This window comes from Triturus cristatus, chromosome 9 (assembly GCF_964204655.1).
Source record: "Triturus cristatus chromosome 9, aTriCri1.1, whole genome shotgun sequence".
Classification (NCBI taxonomy): domain Eukaryota; kingdom Metazoa; phylum Chordata; class Amphibia; order Caudata; family Salamandridae; genus Triturus; species Triturus cristatus.
Window position 1 is genome coordinate 5,602,586 of NC_140592.1, and position 17,859 is coordinate 5,620,444.

The 17,859-nt window shown below is 48.4% G+C and overlaps 1 protein-coding gene across 3 annotated transcripts in view; it reads left to right on the forward strand.

Moving 5' to 3' along the window:
• GLT8D1 (glycosyltransferase 8 domain containing 1) overlaps positions 1–17,859 on the forward strand; it is a 97,782-nt gene that overhangs the window by 69,302 nt on the left and 10,621 nt on the right. For all 3 annotated transcript variants that reach the window (XM_085624195.1, XM_085624193.1, XM_085624194.1), the window contains exon 8: positions 11,928–12,094. In XM_085624195.1, the coding sequence (XP_085480321.1) occupies positions 11,928–12,094 (167 nt within the window). The remainder of the gene's footprint in view (positions 1–11,927; positions 12,095–17,859) is intronic.

Below are 17,859 nucleotides of genomic sequence, written 5' to 3' on the forward strand. Positions count from 1 at the left end.
TATTAGCATGAACCTGTCTGATCTAACAAGTCAACAGTTTGAGCGCCAACGAGAAAAGCATCAGGGAGAGGGGGCAGCTCTGCCTGGTACCCCTGCATATTGTTTTTGGACACAATACCCACCCATTAACACGTATCCTGGCGACCGGGCCTGTGTACAGAAGGCGCACCCACTTCAGGAAAAACTGCGGTATCCCTATTCTCTGTAAAACCACGAACACATAGTTTATTTAAAGTTTTAGCACGACTCTCTGGAACTCACTGCCTCTCTCTATTAGGAACATCCCCAATCCTTTGGCGTTCAGAAAGGCAGTAAGGGCCTGGCTGTTTCCGTAGCAGTATCATTATATTCCCCTTTTCTCCGACTCTTAGCGGTGGGACGTCCATTTGCTGGGACAGCCATGTGCTTCACAAATTGCCTAACATAACAAATTGCCTAACTTAACATGTAACCCCTTCGAAGCGAGTCGAAAGCTTTCACCACATCCAGGAGCACCGCTACGCCCGGAAGCTCACGATCTAACTGATGCAGCACTGCGAAAATGGTACGTAGGTTATGCACGATTGAACGCTTCGGCACAAATCCCGATTGGTCCGGAAGGCTCAAATTGGGAACCAGGGGCTGAAGCCTATTAGCAAAAACTTTCGACAATATTTTGGTGACAATATTTATGAGGGACAGAGGCCTATACGAGTCACACCTATTAGCTTCTTTGTCCGGCTTCAACAGAGTTACAATAAGCGCTTCCTTCCCTAAGTTTGGGGGGCAAAGCACCAGTTTTGTATGCTTCTGCAAATACCTCCAGCAGCCTTGGAGCCAGAGCCTCGACATATGTTTTATAAAACTCGCTAGGCAGCCCAACTAACCCAGACGCTTTGCTGGATGGCAGTACCATTTTAGTTTCTCTGACGTCCTCAACCGTCAAAGAATGTGTTAAATATTCCGGCTGACCATGGGACAACCACCCCAGCGCAATATCATCCAGATAGCCAGAGATCTCACTATCAATTGACGACGGCTTATTCCCATATAGATATGAGAAAAAGTCAAGAAACCCCTTGATAATCTCGGGAGTGGTGTATTGAGAAATGGAATCACTATCTAACATCTCTAAGATATGCTCCTGCCCCTTTGGAAGAGCCAATTTATTCGCCAGAGAACGACTGGGCCTGCCTCCCTTCCCTTAGGTGTGCGCCTTACACCTCCTCGACCTATGCAGTATCTCCTGTTCCGCAACCTGATTATGTTCTGAAACCAATTCTCTAATTTGAGCTAAGGGTGTTGATGAGGGGCTCTTGTCATACAGACGCTCCAGCACACTTATCTCATCAACAAGACCCTGTAGCCTGTTCCGAAGCCCTTTTAAAACACCTGCCTGCGCCCCATTGCATTCTCCCCTAATGGTGACCTTAAAAGCATCCCAAAGTGTGCCTGCCATGTCCACCGATCCTTCATTTTCAAAGAAACAATTTGTAATAGCGTCACCAATCATGGCCCGGAACACAGGGTCTAGTAGGGACAACGGCTGCAACCTCCACTGAAACGGCGGCCTGGAGAACAGGCATGGCCAGCTCGAGGAGCACAGGAGCATGGTCGGACAGCGTGTTAGCTAGGTGTTTAACTGTTACTGTCCATGAGCACACCTCCTTGGAGACCAACCAGTAATCCAACCTGGACAACTATGCGTGCACCATGAACACGAAAGTCCCCTCTCTCCCAGCAGGGTTTCGGACCCGCCAGATATCTATGAGACCCTCAGCCTCCATCAACTCGGCGAGCACATGTGCGGCCTGTTTCCCCTGCCGTATCTTGTCAGCAGACCGTTCTAACCGAGGCTCCAGATACACATTAAGGTCCCCGCCCCATATTACTACAGAGGGGGGGGAAGGACACAATACGCCTCCAAACATCATTGTAGAAGGCAGGGTCGTCCACATTAGGCCAGTAAGTGTCGCCAAATAGAACCCATTTTGCCCTGCACCAGGAGTACCCGACCCTACTCATCTGCCTCAGTCTTAAGCAGAGTGAACGGGGTACCCCTTTTGACCAATACTAATACTCCTCTAGAATATGAGGAGTATGATGCAGCCACTCACACCGCAGCCCAGCGAGTCCCCACATTTTGTTCTGAATGCTTGGTAAGATGCGTCTCCTGCAGAAACACCACCTGGATATCATTCCTATCGAGAAAAACTAACACACTGCCGATCTTTTTGGGGTTGTTGAGACCGCGTACATTCCATGTTATTAATTTAACAGTACCACCCAGACATGCATTTCCAAATCATAACTTGCGAGATCCCACATTGAAGACCTCCCAGGGAGACCAATCGTGTGATAATATACTGCATTTATATTGCTCTGCACCTGCAACGGATCGCCCCCACCCCCAAATACCCCCACCCACTTCAGCACCCCCAACTTGCTAAAGACAGGCCAAGGAAGAACAAATCCCCTCCAAAAAACATCTCTCTGAAAAAGAAGTGGGGTACAGCCATTGGGAAATGCTAGAGTACCGTCAGCCTCCCACTGAACATGGGAGGTGGCTGAACATGTCTATCAACGTGACATTCCAACTAGAGTCCAGTGCCCGTGAGGCATCACACATCCAGTGCCCCTACGATACTCACGCAGCCGTCAGAGTTTACGTCCCAGGAGTTGGAACACTGTGATAGGATACTTCTCGTCTTGTTTTTTCCCTCCAGCGAGCATTCTCCACAATCCATGACCTCAGCGCATTCAGATGGCAGCAACAAACCCATAACAACCTAGCAATGATATGCAGTCACAGCCAATTACTCACTGTTCCCCTTCGTCAGGCCCGCTAGTAGTATCATGGTGCCGTTTTGTTCTGGGATCTAGCATGTTCCATGGCAGCCTTAGGATCATTGTAGATCTTGGTAGACCCCTCCGACCCAATTCTCATGCGAGCCGGGTACAGTATAGCATACGGGATGTTTTCCGCCATCAGCAGCTTCTTGACTGGTACTAATTCCCTCCTTGCTGCCTGGACAGCTACGGTGAAGTCTGGATAAAAGGCCAACTCGTTTCCCTCGTAGTTAATAGAACCTTTCTCACGTGCCAGGCGGAGGATCGAGTCCCGGTCTCTATAATTTAGCAACTAAGCGATGATCAGCCGCGACGTGCCCTAGGAATTAGACGAGCCGCCAGTGAGCGATGTGCTCGTTCCACAATCAACATGGTGGACAGATTTTCAGACCCAAAGATTTCTTTAAGCATCACCTCGACATAGATTTCCAGCTTCCCAGTGTTGGTCGACTCCATTAGGCCTGTTATTGTCAGATTGTTCCGCCTCGATCTGGCCTCCAAATCCTCATTCTTCGCCTGGATGGCAGCCAAGACTTTTTCCATGGTCAGAGCTTTATAGGACACACTTTGAAGGTCATCCTCAGTCATGGAAACGCGCTTCTCCACCTCGCCTAGCCTGTCGCCCTGTTTGTCCAGCTTCGAAGACATATGGTCCATGCGCAGATTTAGAGCGTCAATCTTGTCATCGATCGACTGCAAACTGTGGTGCATTGCCAGTAGTGTTGTCTCCAGCATACGGGTGGCATCAGTCGGGGCATCGAATTGGGAGTACGAGTTCTGCCTTTGTTGCGACCTCCCAGGCTTACGCCTTTCAAACGTTAGGCAGGCTTGAGTCTCATCCGTTTTGTCCATTGTAGCCAGTACCCTTATCACAAAGTAAAGAGGAACCAAAACTTCTCCAAAAACAATTTCATATAATAGATTGCAATATGTCCATGATATATAAACTGTCCTGCACCAGACCAGTGGTTTTTAAAGTTTATTTATCCAAAATACAAAAATATATTCAATGATTCTTTTTTATATGTTGTGTATATATATGTATCAATATTCTTTATACAGAAAAACATATACATACATTCAAATATTTCTGTGTATTAGCTTGAGAAGCACCCACAACAATACTATAATTAAACAAGTACATACATGACACATAATGTTTCACAGTGCAAATAACAAAATTCACAACAAAAAAAAATACTGGGACAATACAAATACAAGTGAACAAATAACATTCAGAGCAAAAGACATTCACAGAAAAAAGTAAACAATTATTTATCCTGTAGGTGTATTTGAGTTAATCAATACTAAACATAAAGAGTGCTTTCATGACCAGGAATGCGCCGACGCGCATTTCGGAAGGGATGCCCCAGTGTTCCTAATTTCACTGCATCCAAGACGTTGAATCCTTTCTTGGCTGTCCACTTCAGGTTGCCCACCCTAGGGGTGTGTCCAGCAACACGCCTCTTGACTATCTGATTTCCCACCTGTCCTCGTGCCAATTGGGCCTCGGGGTAGGGAGTGGCATTCCCTACGTCTGGGGGAAGCAGTGGTTGCATATCAGAAGCGGCATGGGATTAGAAGCCTCTGGCTTTGGTCTGCAGATTCATTAACCGTCGTGCTGGAGGAGGTGATAACTCCTCTTGCCAGAGCAGGTATTGTTTCTGAGCTCTGAGAGCACGGGCTCTCACATGAAGGGGGTCAGAAACACGTCTGTGGTGGCAGGCTGGAAGGGGAGCTCTAAGGTGCCCTCTGGATGCATGTCGTATTAACTCTAGCGCTGGCATCAGTATGGTTGATACCAAACACCTTTTGTTTCAGTGAAGCCATCATGTAGCTGGTGAACTCGTAATCACCAATGCTTCACTACATATACTTAAGGCAGCTTCTCTCTTCACTTTACTACTAGTCCGCACAGGGGCATATCTGCTCAGGCAGATCTGTCCATACATGTAATATAATGCAGCGTGTCTAAGGACTACAGGGACTGCTGTAGGGGTGACTTACATATATTACATGCAGTGACTTTGGCATGGCACACAGTCAGTGTGCCACATTGTGTTTTTACTCATGGCTTGCACCATGACACCCAGCCTGCAATGGCAGTCTGCATGCCATTCGTGTGTTGGTCCCTTAGAGTGGCATAAGACATGCTGCATCCCTTAGAGACCCTCTTTAGTACCCGAGCTCTAAGTACTAGGGATACCATTTACTAGGGACTTACAGGGTGCTAAAAGTCCTTGTTGTAAGAAAGTTCCCTCTTTCTGCATGGTTGCCCCCACTTTTTGCTAAACTGCTGATGTGCTTTGACTGAGTGTGCCCTGAGCTCCTGCCAAGCAGGTACCCAGGGCCTTTGTTCTTTCCCTAAAACTGCATTGAAATATAAAACCCAATTGACATCTCTGGCCACAGGTCAGTCCCTTGTAAATGGTACCACAGGTACCCAGGGCACTATGGAAGGGAGGAGGGGGGGGGGGGGGGGAGACACACACACACACACCACACCACACCCATGTGTTGGTGCAGAACAATGTGAAGAGTCGACATGGCACACATCCCTGTGTGCCATGCCTACACCCACTGCCCTGGATAGGTCAGCCGCCCCTTTAGCTGAGTGCACCATACTAGTGGTGAGGGTACAGGTGCATGAGCCCTGTACCCCTTGAGCCCTGTACCCCCACAGTGTCTAAGCCAATTCTTAGACATTGTAAGTGCAGTGCTGCCCTTAAAGAGTATATGGTGCTGGGAGTTTGTTATTACGAACTCCACAGAATCATAATGGCTACACTGAAAACTGTGAAGTTTGGTATCAAATGTCTCAGCACATGAAACCCACACTGATGCCAGTGTGGGATTTAATGAAAAATGCACTCAGAGGGCATCTTAGCGATCCCCCCTGAAAAACGACCTAACACTAGTGTCAGGGCTGAGTGGCTGCTTAGGCTGCCACCACCAGACATGTTTCTGGACCCCTGGGTCGAGAGCCTACTGCTCTTGGGGGTCTTAAACAATGCACAACCTGGGACGAGGGGCCAAGCCTTCTCCCCCAGTTGGGCAGGGTTCACGAAGGGGAAGCTTCAAAGGCTTGCCGCCTTTGTGAGCTTCCCCAGGCCTTTTGCTGCTTTCAGCAACTGGTCCCCACTGGTAAAACCAAGTGAGGAAGGGAGGTGTGGCCACCTTTGCCAACCCCACCCCTCGGGTGGGGGAGGCGGGGCGAAGCACAACTCTCAGTCTCCGCCATCTTGCAGATGGGGGGCCCCAACCAATCAGATTGAGGCATATGCCCTCCTCCGACTGGAGGATGGCATAATAGTGGGTGTACCCACCCCAGGGAAGGAACCCATTGGTCCCAACCTTTTACCTACCAGTAACTCCCCTAAATCTAGTATTTAAGGGCACCCCCGAACCTTGCCTCATTAGACAGGAACCGACCAAGAGGAAAAGAAGTAGCAGGACGGAAGAAGTCGCACTAAAGCCAAGAAGAGGAGGACTCTGGCTCTGGCCAAATCCGTGAGTCTGCACCACTCTTCACCCGATGCCCACGGCCAGAGTTCGAGTGGCCCAACACCACAAGGAGGTCTCCCAGGCGATTCTGACCTGCCTCGAATCTCCCAGCTACGCCTGCAGCCTCTTTCTGCAGGACTCCACGACTGCGACCAGAGCTGTTAAGGAAAACCCAACGCCTAAAGACACCCCTGCACACGATGTCCCATGGCCTTGGTTGGCCCAACAGATGGTGTCCCAGCAACCCCAGGCATCCCAACTTACCTCTACAACCGGTGGTCACCTCCAGAAGTTCTCCGTCCCTGAGCCTGCAGTCTTTGTTGAAACCGGAGAATCCCATTGAAATCAACAGAGCACCTGACGCCAAACCAGCACCCTGCACCCAGCCACCCCTGCGCTGCTGCGGGTTTACTTTGGGTGCTAACTCGGATCCCCCTTTGCCCTGAGCTAAACCCCTGGAGTTTCGCTCCCACAACCTTGTAACCTGCTCGTGAGCACCCACCAACTGGAAGCCACCTATCCCCCATTGGATAACATTGGGCATTCGGCCCCCCTAGTGCCGCTGAGGGTGCTTAGAGAGTGCATCCTTGACCCTGGGGGAACCCTGGTTTTAACCCCAGAATACCAACTCCCACAAACTTGTACTTACCTGCAAACCGTTAACTTCATTTTTCTCTATAGGAATACATTGACTGGTTTTCTTCAGTGTGGAGTTGGTTTTCTATGGAACTTTGAAAAACCGCAAAGAACTAAAAATTGCTTACTTACCTTTTCTCTAGAAATTTCCCAGTGTGATATCTATGTATATCACATTGAGTAGAGAAAATTATCCAGAAAGTAATCTGTAAAGTAATTCAAAGTAATCTATCAGTAAATTCCACTGTATTGAAAGCATTTACGAACCTGTACTGAAGTAATTGTCATTGTATTGTTCAACCTGCCTTGAAAAGTAACATATACACTTACCTGTGCCAGGCTTGCTTGGTTCTAGAAAATAAAATAACTAAAATAATATTTTTATACAAAAATAATTGGTCTGAAGTTAAGTTATTGAGTGTGTGAATTCATTTGCTGGCTGAGTGTGTACAACAAATGTTTAACACTGTCCTCTGATACTGCCTTACTGCTCGACCACACTACCACAAATAGAGAGTGAGGTGCTATCTAACTTTACCTCTGCCTACCTTTGGGGTTCCACTGGGCTCTGTGCACAGTGTACCTTACTTTGGCATAGTATATACAGAGTCGGCTTCCTACACTTGTCAAAGGGGTTACAATGTGACTTTCCTTCTTTTAGGGGAAGGAGTACAGGCACTGTGGTCTGGTTAGCAGGCCTCAGTGCACCGCCAGAGTTGAAAACCTGCATCTAGTAGTGAGAAATGGGGCATCAAGTGTGTGTCGGGGAGGGGGAGGTGTAGGGTGGCCGGGGGGACGGCGGGGGGCTGGCAGGGTGGGGTAACTGCTCCAAAATTCCAGTTTTGTACAGCTGCGAATGGCACTTATCCTTATTTCCTGGCTCCCAGTCTGGACTGGTTGACTCGTTAGATCAGGCGACGCGAGTGCTGTGACGACCCTTTGCCAGTGGAGAAGCGTGTCCACAACTGTCTGTTTTGAAAATGTGATCCCTACGGTTGATGCCTTTTGGGGACATCACAAAGCGTCTTAAACCACCACTGCCGGTCCTCATGCGACAGATTTGCGGCCTCGATCCATTCTTTGACTCTTCGCCGTTAGACGGGGTCTTTTTTGAACTCTCGCTCCAGCTGGTGGATGACTTGAGTTTTACTTCTCGTGTCTTACTCAACTCTGGAGCCTTTACTGCTCGACCTTGCTACTCCTGGCTAGTAAAGTCCCAGGTTATCAAGTTGGAGGGCATTAGTATTGCGACTCTAGGACACCAGCGGGAAATGACTGAAACCCCCCAGCATCTTGCGCAGTAACCACTGACTGCGACATAACCCAAGAAGATCCCTCTCTCAATCCGTGTACCACAGCAGGCTGGGCTTTCAGCCTCTCACGAATCTGTTACCTTTTCACTGTGTGACCTCAACCTGTCTGGAGTTTAGTCTGTCTTTTTACGGTAGTGGCGGAAGGCAAGGGATATAGGCTGCTGCCTTTAAAAGAATAGGACTGCTGTGTGTCCAGTTCCAGTGAATAGGCTCCTTCTGGTGTTGAGATGTCTTGTCACCGACACCCTCTGCAGCACCAAATATTTGGCGTTCTTATAAAGGGTTTTCAGTCAAAGAACATGTGTCTAAAGATGTTCAAATAAAGAAACACTAACAAAATTGAAAAACTGTATGTATTAAAAAAAAATACGACAAAGGCAAAAATTGCAGGGCCATTTATTTTAGGAAAATGAAAGCTTTGGAGCAACTTTCTCCAAGACGGGATGGTGTGGGGAGTCTGGCCTGTGTGTGTGTGTGTGTGTGTGTGTGTGTGTGTGTGTGTGGACACTCAAGCTTGTTCACAAGACCAGCTGCTTGGTGCTGAGGGATAAGGGTTTCTGAGGTGTGGTCGGGGGAGAGGTGCGAGTGCGAAGTGCTGTAAAAGGAGCAAGAACTGGACGGAGTTGAAGGGGATGTAAAAGGACACACAGGAAAGGGTAAGTAAGTTGTGCTTTAAAGAGGGAACCAAGAGGCGCAGGAGTTGCAACCCATGTCAAATACAAGTACATAGATAAAAAGCCTTCTTAATTATGTTCTTTCTTCAATACTAGTATTTGTATCAGATATATTGAACTGGAAATTAGTTTTTTTAAAGCTTCTTTTTCTGGTCTTGAACTCTGATTTGCTTGGTTTTATATATACCTATAAGGCAGATCCTGGCGCGGGTCTTTATGGACCAATCCCTGTTCTGTAGTATATGGTATGATGATCCAGGATTGCACCTGTCCTGATCCCCTGGACTTGAGGAAAGATATTTATGTCAATCTTTCATTGAACACAAAATTCGATCAGTCAGAGAAGCGATGAACGTCTGCCTCTCACTTCAGACCAACCGTCATGTCAGCAGTCTGGTGAAATACCTGGAGTCAACCTACCTGAGGCTCGTCTCTCGACTGACATCCGCACCGTAACCAGGTGCTTCGCTGTGGCACCGGGTGCTTCGCTGTGGCACCAGGTGCTTCGTTGTGGCACCAGGTGCTTCGATGTGGCGAAATCAGCGGAAGCTAGGGTCCGGGGTTTGAGTTGATGCATCGGTCGTTGAGCAGGTTCTTGACAATCTGTTAATCAAATGATTGTTGGCCTCGTTTATATTGCACTTGGTTGGTTTGAACACAATAAATGTTACCCACAGAAACTTGAGCAAGAGCCCTAAGCATTGGTGGGCGTCATTGGCAGAAGAGCGGCTTCCTTGTTCGAGGTGCCAGGAGTCTGAACCTCAAGATGAGGGGTGCCACCTGCCTGTTTGTAATCCTGAGCGATCTTCTAACAAGTCGTATCCTCGGGATCTGCTGATGTTGTTGGTTCTTTTCAACTGACACTTGCAACTCTTGTCCACAAATCCCAGAACACACTTGGTTGTAAAATGGTAATGGTGGTCTCATGGCTGGTGTTTAGGTGGCCCCTCTCTTCAACACATGTGCTCCCCTACGTTCCCTAGGACCTGCGCTCTCAGCTGATGGTGCAGAGTTTGAAGGGCCCTAGAAGCAATCCGTAGTTGGTTTTGAGCTCAACCTTTTTAAATCCAACATCTCAAGAATCCAGTTAAGCATTGAAATGCATCGAAGGTCTAATTTGGGACAGTCTGTGAACATATGTACTAAATTCGCTTGGGGTTGGGTACATCTCGGACAACTATCATCAGCCCGTAGGCCCCAAGAAAATAACTTTGCGGGCGTAAAATAAAGGTTATAAAGAACTCTATAATATTGGGCTTTAAGATTCGATGGAATAAAAAGCTCAGATGAAAGGGCCAAGCAAAGATCGACATCGACATTTGGATTAGCTAACCTTGTGGCCCAGGCCTGCTCAACCCGTTCTAAATCATCTGGAGAACTTTGGTTCAGCAATTGATAAAGAGTGCCGATCTTAGTGGAATGTTTCCCAATAATAGAAAACAAATTAATATTGTCCAATTTAACTCTAGGAATACAGTCACGAATGCTTGTAAACACCTGAAGGTATTTCAGAAAATCAGTAGTTGGAATATTAAATTTCTGCTGCAACCGTCCAAATGACAAAGTAGTATCCTGGCCGAAAAAATCGTCCACTGTATGAATACCTAAAAGTTCCCACCTACGGGTGGTAGAATCATTAAGACTAATAGGAATAATAGCGCTACGCCATAAGGGGGTGTATTTCGAGAATTTTGGAATCAATAAGTATTTGGATACAGATTTCCATACCTTCCAAGCATCCGTGACTACCTTTAGCTTAATTTTTTTATAATAAAGTGGCTCAACCTGCCTTAAAAATAAACCTTGACATTTGGTTCCAAGACTCAGCTCATAAATGGAAGGGGTAGAATATTCCATACTAAGCGAGGTTGTAGTTTTATAACTAAGTAATGGGGCCATTTGTTGAAGAAATGTTGCCCATAAATATAATGTTAAACTGGGAATACCTAGCCCGCCTCTCCTCTGGGGCAAAGTTAAAAAGGATAGGGCTCTTCTGATCTTTCCAAAGCTCCAGATAAACTTGGACATGGAGGAGTCAATGATCTTAATAAAACTACCTCCAGGTAGAAGCGGGATTGCTCGAAACAGGTAGAGTATCCTTGGGAAAATATTCATTTTTAAATAATTTGCCCTGCCAATTATAGATAGATGTAAATTATCTACTCTCCTGAGGTCAATCTTTAGATCTATTAAAGGCTTCGTTTATGGGCTTTTGGGCTCAGGTATTTGGTCATTATATTCAAGACTCAATAACTCTTTATTTATTGGGACATGATGAATCGCTCGGTCATAGTACTGAAGAACAAAGGATACTTTTTTTGGGTACCGCTATTTTTCGTATTATTTTAGCTGCACGGTGGAAAGATTCTGAATTACCTACTTTTCAGATGTGGCTTAGCCGGTTTTTGGCAACATATAAACAGGAGCTTTTAATTTATAGCTCTAGAGGTAAAAAAACCCGGCTTATTGGGGCTCAGATTTGGGCTCCTATTTCTAAATGGTATCTAAAACATAGGTCTAATGATATACCTCCTTTGAACTAAACGAGCTGTTCGTTATTTAAGTCCTATGTCTCTTTGGTTTCTAAAATTAGTCAAATGTAAGTCCCCTCTGCTGGGCTTTATATTTAAGTAAATGTTGATTTGATTTTTTATTTCAGATTTGTTATTGTATTTTCTGTATATTTTTTGAAATATTATGTTGTATGAATTTTGCTCGATAAAAAATAAAATAAAAAAAAATAAAAAAGAAATGCATCGAAGGTTTGCAGGAGCTGTACAACGCAAAATGCATTTCGCTTGTCGTTGACCTGACCACTCTAACCCTGATTCCCAATTGTGTAGTGAATAAAAAGGTGTTCGGTTTCTGCCCAAGTGTGTTGGTCAGTGGAGGCGACGCCCCTTATTTGAGCTTCATGTGATAGGTGGAGCTCACACAGCCTTGTAAACACTTGTCTCTGCTCCTCCCGCAGCTAAATTACATCGGATTCCTTGACTTCAAGAAGGAGACAGTCCGGAAGCTGGGCCTGAAAGCAAGTGCCTGCTCCTTCAACCCTGGAGTCATAGTGGCCAATCTGACCGAGTGGAGGCGACAGAACATCACCGGCCAGCTGGAGAAGTGGATGGCGCTCAACGCAGTGTAAGTGAAATGGCAGCTTCTCAGCAGTTTTACACCGTGAAACTGCTCCTTGCGAAGAGTCCTGATTTTCTGCTGTGACTATAGCTTCTCACATCAGTTCTGTGCCCTGCATCCTCTGGACTTTCAGAGATAGATTCCATCAGTATTAATCTATCTTTGAATGTGCCAGGCATTCGGGGGGTTTTCTGTGACAATAGCTTTCCTCAGCAGCTATGCATCCTTCATCTGTTGAGTGCTCTGGGTCTGGGATTCACAATGGTTTCTGTTGGTATCGCCCCACAGTCTCGCTGTGCTGGTAACTTCACGATGTCTTTGCCTCTGCATCCTGAAGGCCGCGCTTGATTTGTAAAAGCATAGGTGCCAGGGAGCCCGTCAGGAGGCCACTGCAGCTTGCACCGTCCATTGTCCCTGCGAGCCCTAGTACAACATCACTACTCACCGTCACACTGCTGCAAGTGCGACAATTCATATTATTCCAGGCCCCCAAAGCTATAGGAAGGGCTTTGGGTGGCAGGTATCAGTCATTCTTGATGTCCATTAAATTAATTAACAGCAATAGTGTGCTCATACCTAAATTAGGTTGACAGTGCCGCCATGTGGCAGACTGTCATAAGCGCCAGTGTTGACAATCGAGCGCGTGTGCCGCGTATCAGAAACCACTGGCTCAAATTAAGCACTGCCTGAAGGTACCTTCTCAAAGGTGCACTGTCTCTTACTACATTTTGACTGTCTCTTCTCCCAAGGCCTTATTGAAAGAAAAGCGTATAGGCCCGCTGTACAATGTGGTCGTGAAGCGACCTCTTTTAGGGTGGTAACCTCCAATTTTTCACTTTTTTGGGGACTCCCCTGCTGGTAATCTTAAAATCTAACACTGGGATACTGCTCTCCCGTCCCCAGTGTATGTGCTCTGACCCCCATGACTTGTCATAATTGCCTTAAAACCTCATTGGCACATTTACCTTTCCTTGTGGAGGAGTGTGGCTCAATGGTTAGGGCGGCAGACCCTGAAGCAGAGTTCTGGCCAGGGACCAGGGTTCGATTCCCGCCTCGGCGGGGCTCGGGCTCAATTTCCTCGGACCTGTCTATTCTCGCCTCGGTGCCTATTCTAATCACTGGCCCCACGCTGCAACTCTGGGCAATAGCTTGCTTAGCCTCCACACCGGCCCCAACAGCGCTAAGGATGCCTGGCTTCACCCTGGGGGTGCCCAGAAGTGGACACTTCACAGGGAAAGCCAGGAGGGGTTCCACAGGGGTATGAGTATCAGCGCCAGGAAACCGCAAAAGGCGACACCGCAAGGTGGCCGTCTGGTGACAGTGCGCTCTATAAGTACCTTGACATTTACATTTACATAAGGCCATAGTGCATATGTATACCCCAAGTTGAATGTTGCTCGTGGACTGCAGCACCTATTGTGCATCCGCCACAGTGGCAGTGACCGGTAAGAAATGATTTTAAACAATGAATCCGTCACTCTGTGGGCACCTTGCTGCCACAAACGAGGGTGCATGATATTGTCACTAGTCGAGCTGTCGCAGGCAGATAGGAAAGTCAAAGTATAAATTATACACTTTAATCTGTAGCTTATGACCTGTACGACATACAGACTCCTTTCAAATACTTATTTTTAAATGTAATAAAAATACAATGTAATGGTGTGAGGAAATGGGGTGTTTTATATGGCGTTCTTGTGCGACCTCACCATGCAATACACTTACCAGCCCCTTTAGGACCAGTAGGATTCGTCTGTATACCCTCAGCTCAACCCCGGGCTGCTGTGGCTCTGAGCAGTGAGGCTTACACAGAGAAACAAGTGATCTGTAAAACCCTCAGCTCAACCCCGGGCTGCTGTGGCTCTGAGCAGTGAGGCTTACACAGATAAACAAGTGATCTGTAAAACCCTCAGCTCAACCCCGGGCTGCTGTGGCTCTGAGCAGCGAGGCTTACTCCGAGAAACGAGTGATCTGTAAAACCCTCAGCTCAACCCCGGGCTGCTGTGGCTCTGGGCAGCGAGGCTTACACAGAGAAACGAGTGATCTGTAAAACCCTCAGCTCAACCCCGGGCTGCTGTGGCTCTGGGCAGCGAGGCTTACACAGAGAAACAAGTGATCTGTAAAACCCTCAGCTCAACCCCGGGCTGCTGTGGCTCTGGGCAGCCAGGCTTACACAGAGAAACGAGTGATCTGTAAAACCCTCAGCTCAACCCCGGGCTGCTGTGGCTCTGAGCAGCGAGTCTTACTCCGAGAAACGAGTGATCTGTAAAACCCTCAGCTCAACCCTGGGCTGCTGTGGCTCTGAGCAGCGAGTCTTACTCCGAGAAACAAGTGATCTGTAAAACCCTCAGCTCAACCCCGGGCTGCTGTGGCTCTGAGCAGCGAGGCTTACTCCGAGAAACAAGTGATCTGTAAAACCCTCAGCTCAACCCCGGGCTGCTGTGGCTCTGAGCAGCGAGGCTTACTCCGAGAAACGAGTGATCTGTAAAACCCTCAGCTCAACCCCGGGCTGCTGTGGCTCTGGGCAGCCAGGCTTACACAGAGAAACGAGTGATCTGTAAAACCCTCAGCTCAACCCCGGGCTGCTGTGGCTCTGAGCAGCGAGGCTTACTCCGAGAAACGAGTGATCTGTAAAACCCTCAGCTCAACCCCGGGCTGCTGTGGCTCTGAGCAGCGAGGCTTACTCCGAGAAACGAGTGATCTGTAAAACCCTCAGCTCAACCCCGGGCTGCTGTGGCTCTGAGCAGTGAGGCTTACACAGAGAAACGAGTGATCTGTAAAACCCTCAGCTCAACCCCGGGCTGCTGTGGCTCTGAGCAGTGAGGCTTACACAGAGAAACGAGTGATCTGTAAAACCCTCAGCTCAACCCCGGGCTGCTGTGGCTCTGGGCAGCGAGGCTTACTCCGAGAAACAAGTGATCTGTAAAACCCTCAGCTCAACCCCGGGCTGCTGTGGCTCTGAGCAGCGAGGCTTACTCCGAGAAACGAGCACCAAAACAATTGAAGAGGAAATACTAGAGACGCATGAGAAATCCTACACACATTTATAATTATAGACTGTATTTTTATGTATTTTAGTCACAACAGCGAACAAGATCCACCGGTGGGCTCAATGGACAATGAATATCCACTTTTTACTCAACCGCGAACAAACACTGGCGAGTTCACCAAATTTGATACTTAGGAACTGTTTGAGCAAAATCTTTTGGCAAATTGTGTTGCGGTCGGATAGAGTTACTTTGGGTGGCCAATTGTGGCAGGGAGACAGTCAGTGGGACCTATTAGGCCCTCAGAAACAGTTACCTCAGCAGGGGAAGCAGTCTTCAGTCCATTCCAGGCACTTTTATCCTTTGCTATAGGTTCCTATGGAAGTGGTCCCGATGCAAAGGATGCAGGATGGTGAAGATGCTCCTGGATGCTGTGCATGCTGAGCCGGTGTCAGGGAATCATGGAAGTGGTCCCGATGCAAAGGATGCAGGATGGTGAAGATGCTCCTGGATGCTGTGCATGCTGAGCCGGTGTCAGGGGATTCATGGAAGTGGTCCTGATGCAAGGGATGCAGGATGGTGAAGATGCTCCTGGATGCTGTGCATGCTGAGCCGGTGTCAGGGGATTCATGGAAGTGGTCCTGATGCGAGGTATGCAGGATGCTGAAGATGCTCCTGGATGCTGTGCATGCTGAGCCGGTGTCAGGGGATTCATGGAAGTGGTCCTGATGCAAAGGATGCAGGATGGTGAAGATGCTCAATGATGCTGTGCATGCTGAGCCGGTGTCAGGGGATTCATGGAAGTGGTCCTGATGCAAGGTATGAAGAATGCTGAAGATGCTCAAGGATGCTGTGGATGCTGAGCCGGTGTCAGGGATTCATGGAAGTGGTCCTGATGCAAGGGATGCAGGATGCTGAAGATGCTCAATGATGCTGTGGATGCTGCGGTGTCAGGGGAATCATGGAAGTGGTCCCGATGCAAAGGATGCAGGATGGTGAAGATGCTCCTGGATGCTGTGGATGCTGAGTCGGTGTCAGGGGATTCATGGAAGTGGTCCTGATGCAAGGGATGCAGGATGGTGAAGATGCTCCTGGATGCTGTGCATGCAATGCGATCAACAGGGGTCTACCTGCTGCTACTCCTCGGTTCACAAAGGGGTTGGGGGGGGGGGGGGATGCGGTCCTGGGTTGTGGGATCAACATCCCTCGAAGTCCTCTCGGTCTTGGCAGAAGTCCAGTCTCCACTAGACTACCAGTCGCCCGGTATTGCGGCCACAGCCAAATCCGAAGCCTCTCCTGGCTCCAGTGGACTCAGGTGCAGCTTTGAGCATCTGGGTCTGGTCTCTGGTGCTGCACAGCGGCGGTTCGCGGTGTTCTGAGGATTTTGGGCTAACAACTTGCCCCAGCATGCCTTTTCAGCTGTTGGGGCCCAGTGCTGCAAACAGAGATTCTTGCTGGGCGCTGAAGACGACTTCCATGAGCAGGACACAGCAGGCACAGTCCTTCTCCTCTGCTAGCTACGGTGCAGCAGGGCATTCCTTCGGTCCTAGTATCAGTCCAGTCGAGATCTGAGTTCGGTGTGCCCTTTTATGCTCAGAAGATGCCCTTAGGGTAGAATGAGAAAGTTAGCCAGTGGATTACCAGGTTCCCTCCCTCCTGATAAACACACAAGATGATGGACGGAATGTTGCACATCGGCAAAACATTCACCCCCAGTTACAGATCTGGGTTTAATCCATCGTTATTTTGCTCACCACGCCACCCCAGTTCAGACATGGCCATATGCAAATCAGTCTTGACCCTGTGCCTCATGGGAACAGTCCAGCCCGAACTGCCAAGCCATGTCTTCCCTGGACCGGAATCAAGCATCCTAGGACCGGTTTCGGGGTTTCACCCCTCTTCAGCCAGGATAGCTTGACTCCAGAGGCATAGTGAGCACAGGAAACACCGAAACCGGTCCTAGGATGCTTGATTCCGGTCAAGGGAAGACATGGCTTGGCAGTTCGGTCTGGACTGTTCCCATGAGGCACAGGGTCAAGACTGATTTGCATATGACCATGTCTGAAATGGGGTGGCGTGGTGAGCAAAATAACAATGGATTAAACCCAGATCTGTGACTGTGGGGTGATGTTTTGCCAATGTGCAACGTTCCGTCCATCATCTTGTGTGTTTTGCTGTTTGCCCTATGTGGGAAGGGTATGCCCAGACGTAGGTCCCGTGCTCACTACGCCACTGGATTCAAGCTATCCTGGCTGAAGAGGGGTGAAACCCTGAAACTGGTCCTAGGATGCTTGATTCCGGTCCAGGGAAGACATGGCTTGGCAGTTCGGGCTGGACTGTTCCCATGAGGCACAGGGTCAAGACTGATTTGCATATGGCCATTTCTAAACTGGGGTGGCGTGGTGAGCAAAATAACGATGGATTTAACCCAGATCTGTGACTGTGGGGTGATGTTTTGCCAATGTGCAACGTTCCGTTCATCATCTTGTGTGTTTTGCTGTTTGCCCTATGTGGGAAGGGTATGCCCAGACGTGGGTCCCGTGCTCACTACGCCACTGGATTCAAGCTATCCTGGCTGAAGAGGGATGAAACCCCGAAACCGGTCCTAGGATGCTTGATTCCGGTCCAGGGAAGACATGGCTTGGCAGTACGGGTTGGACTGTTCCCATGAGGCACAGGGTTAAGACTGATTTGCATATGGCCATGTCTGAACTGGGGTGGTGTGGTGAGCAAAATAACGATGGATTTAACCCAGATCTGTGACTGTGGGGTGATGTTTTGCCAATG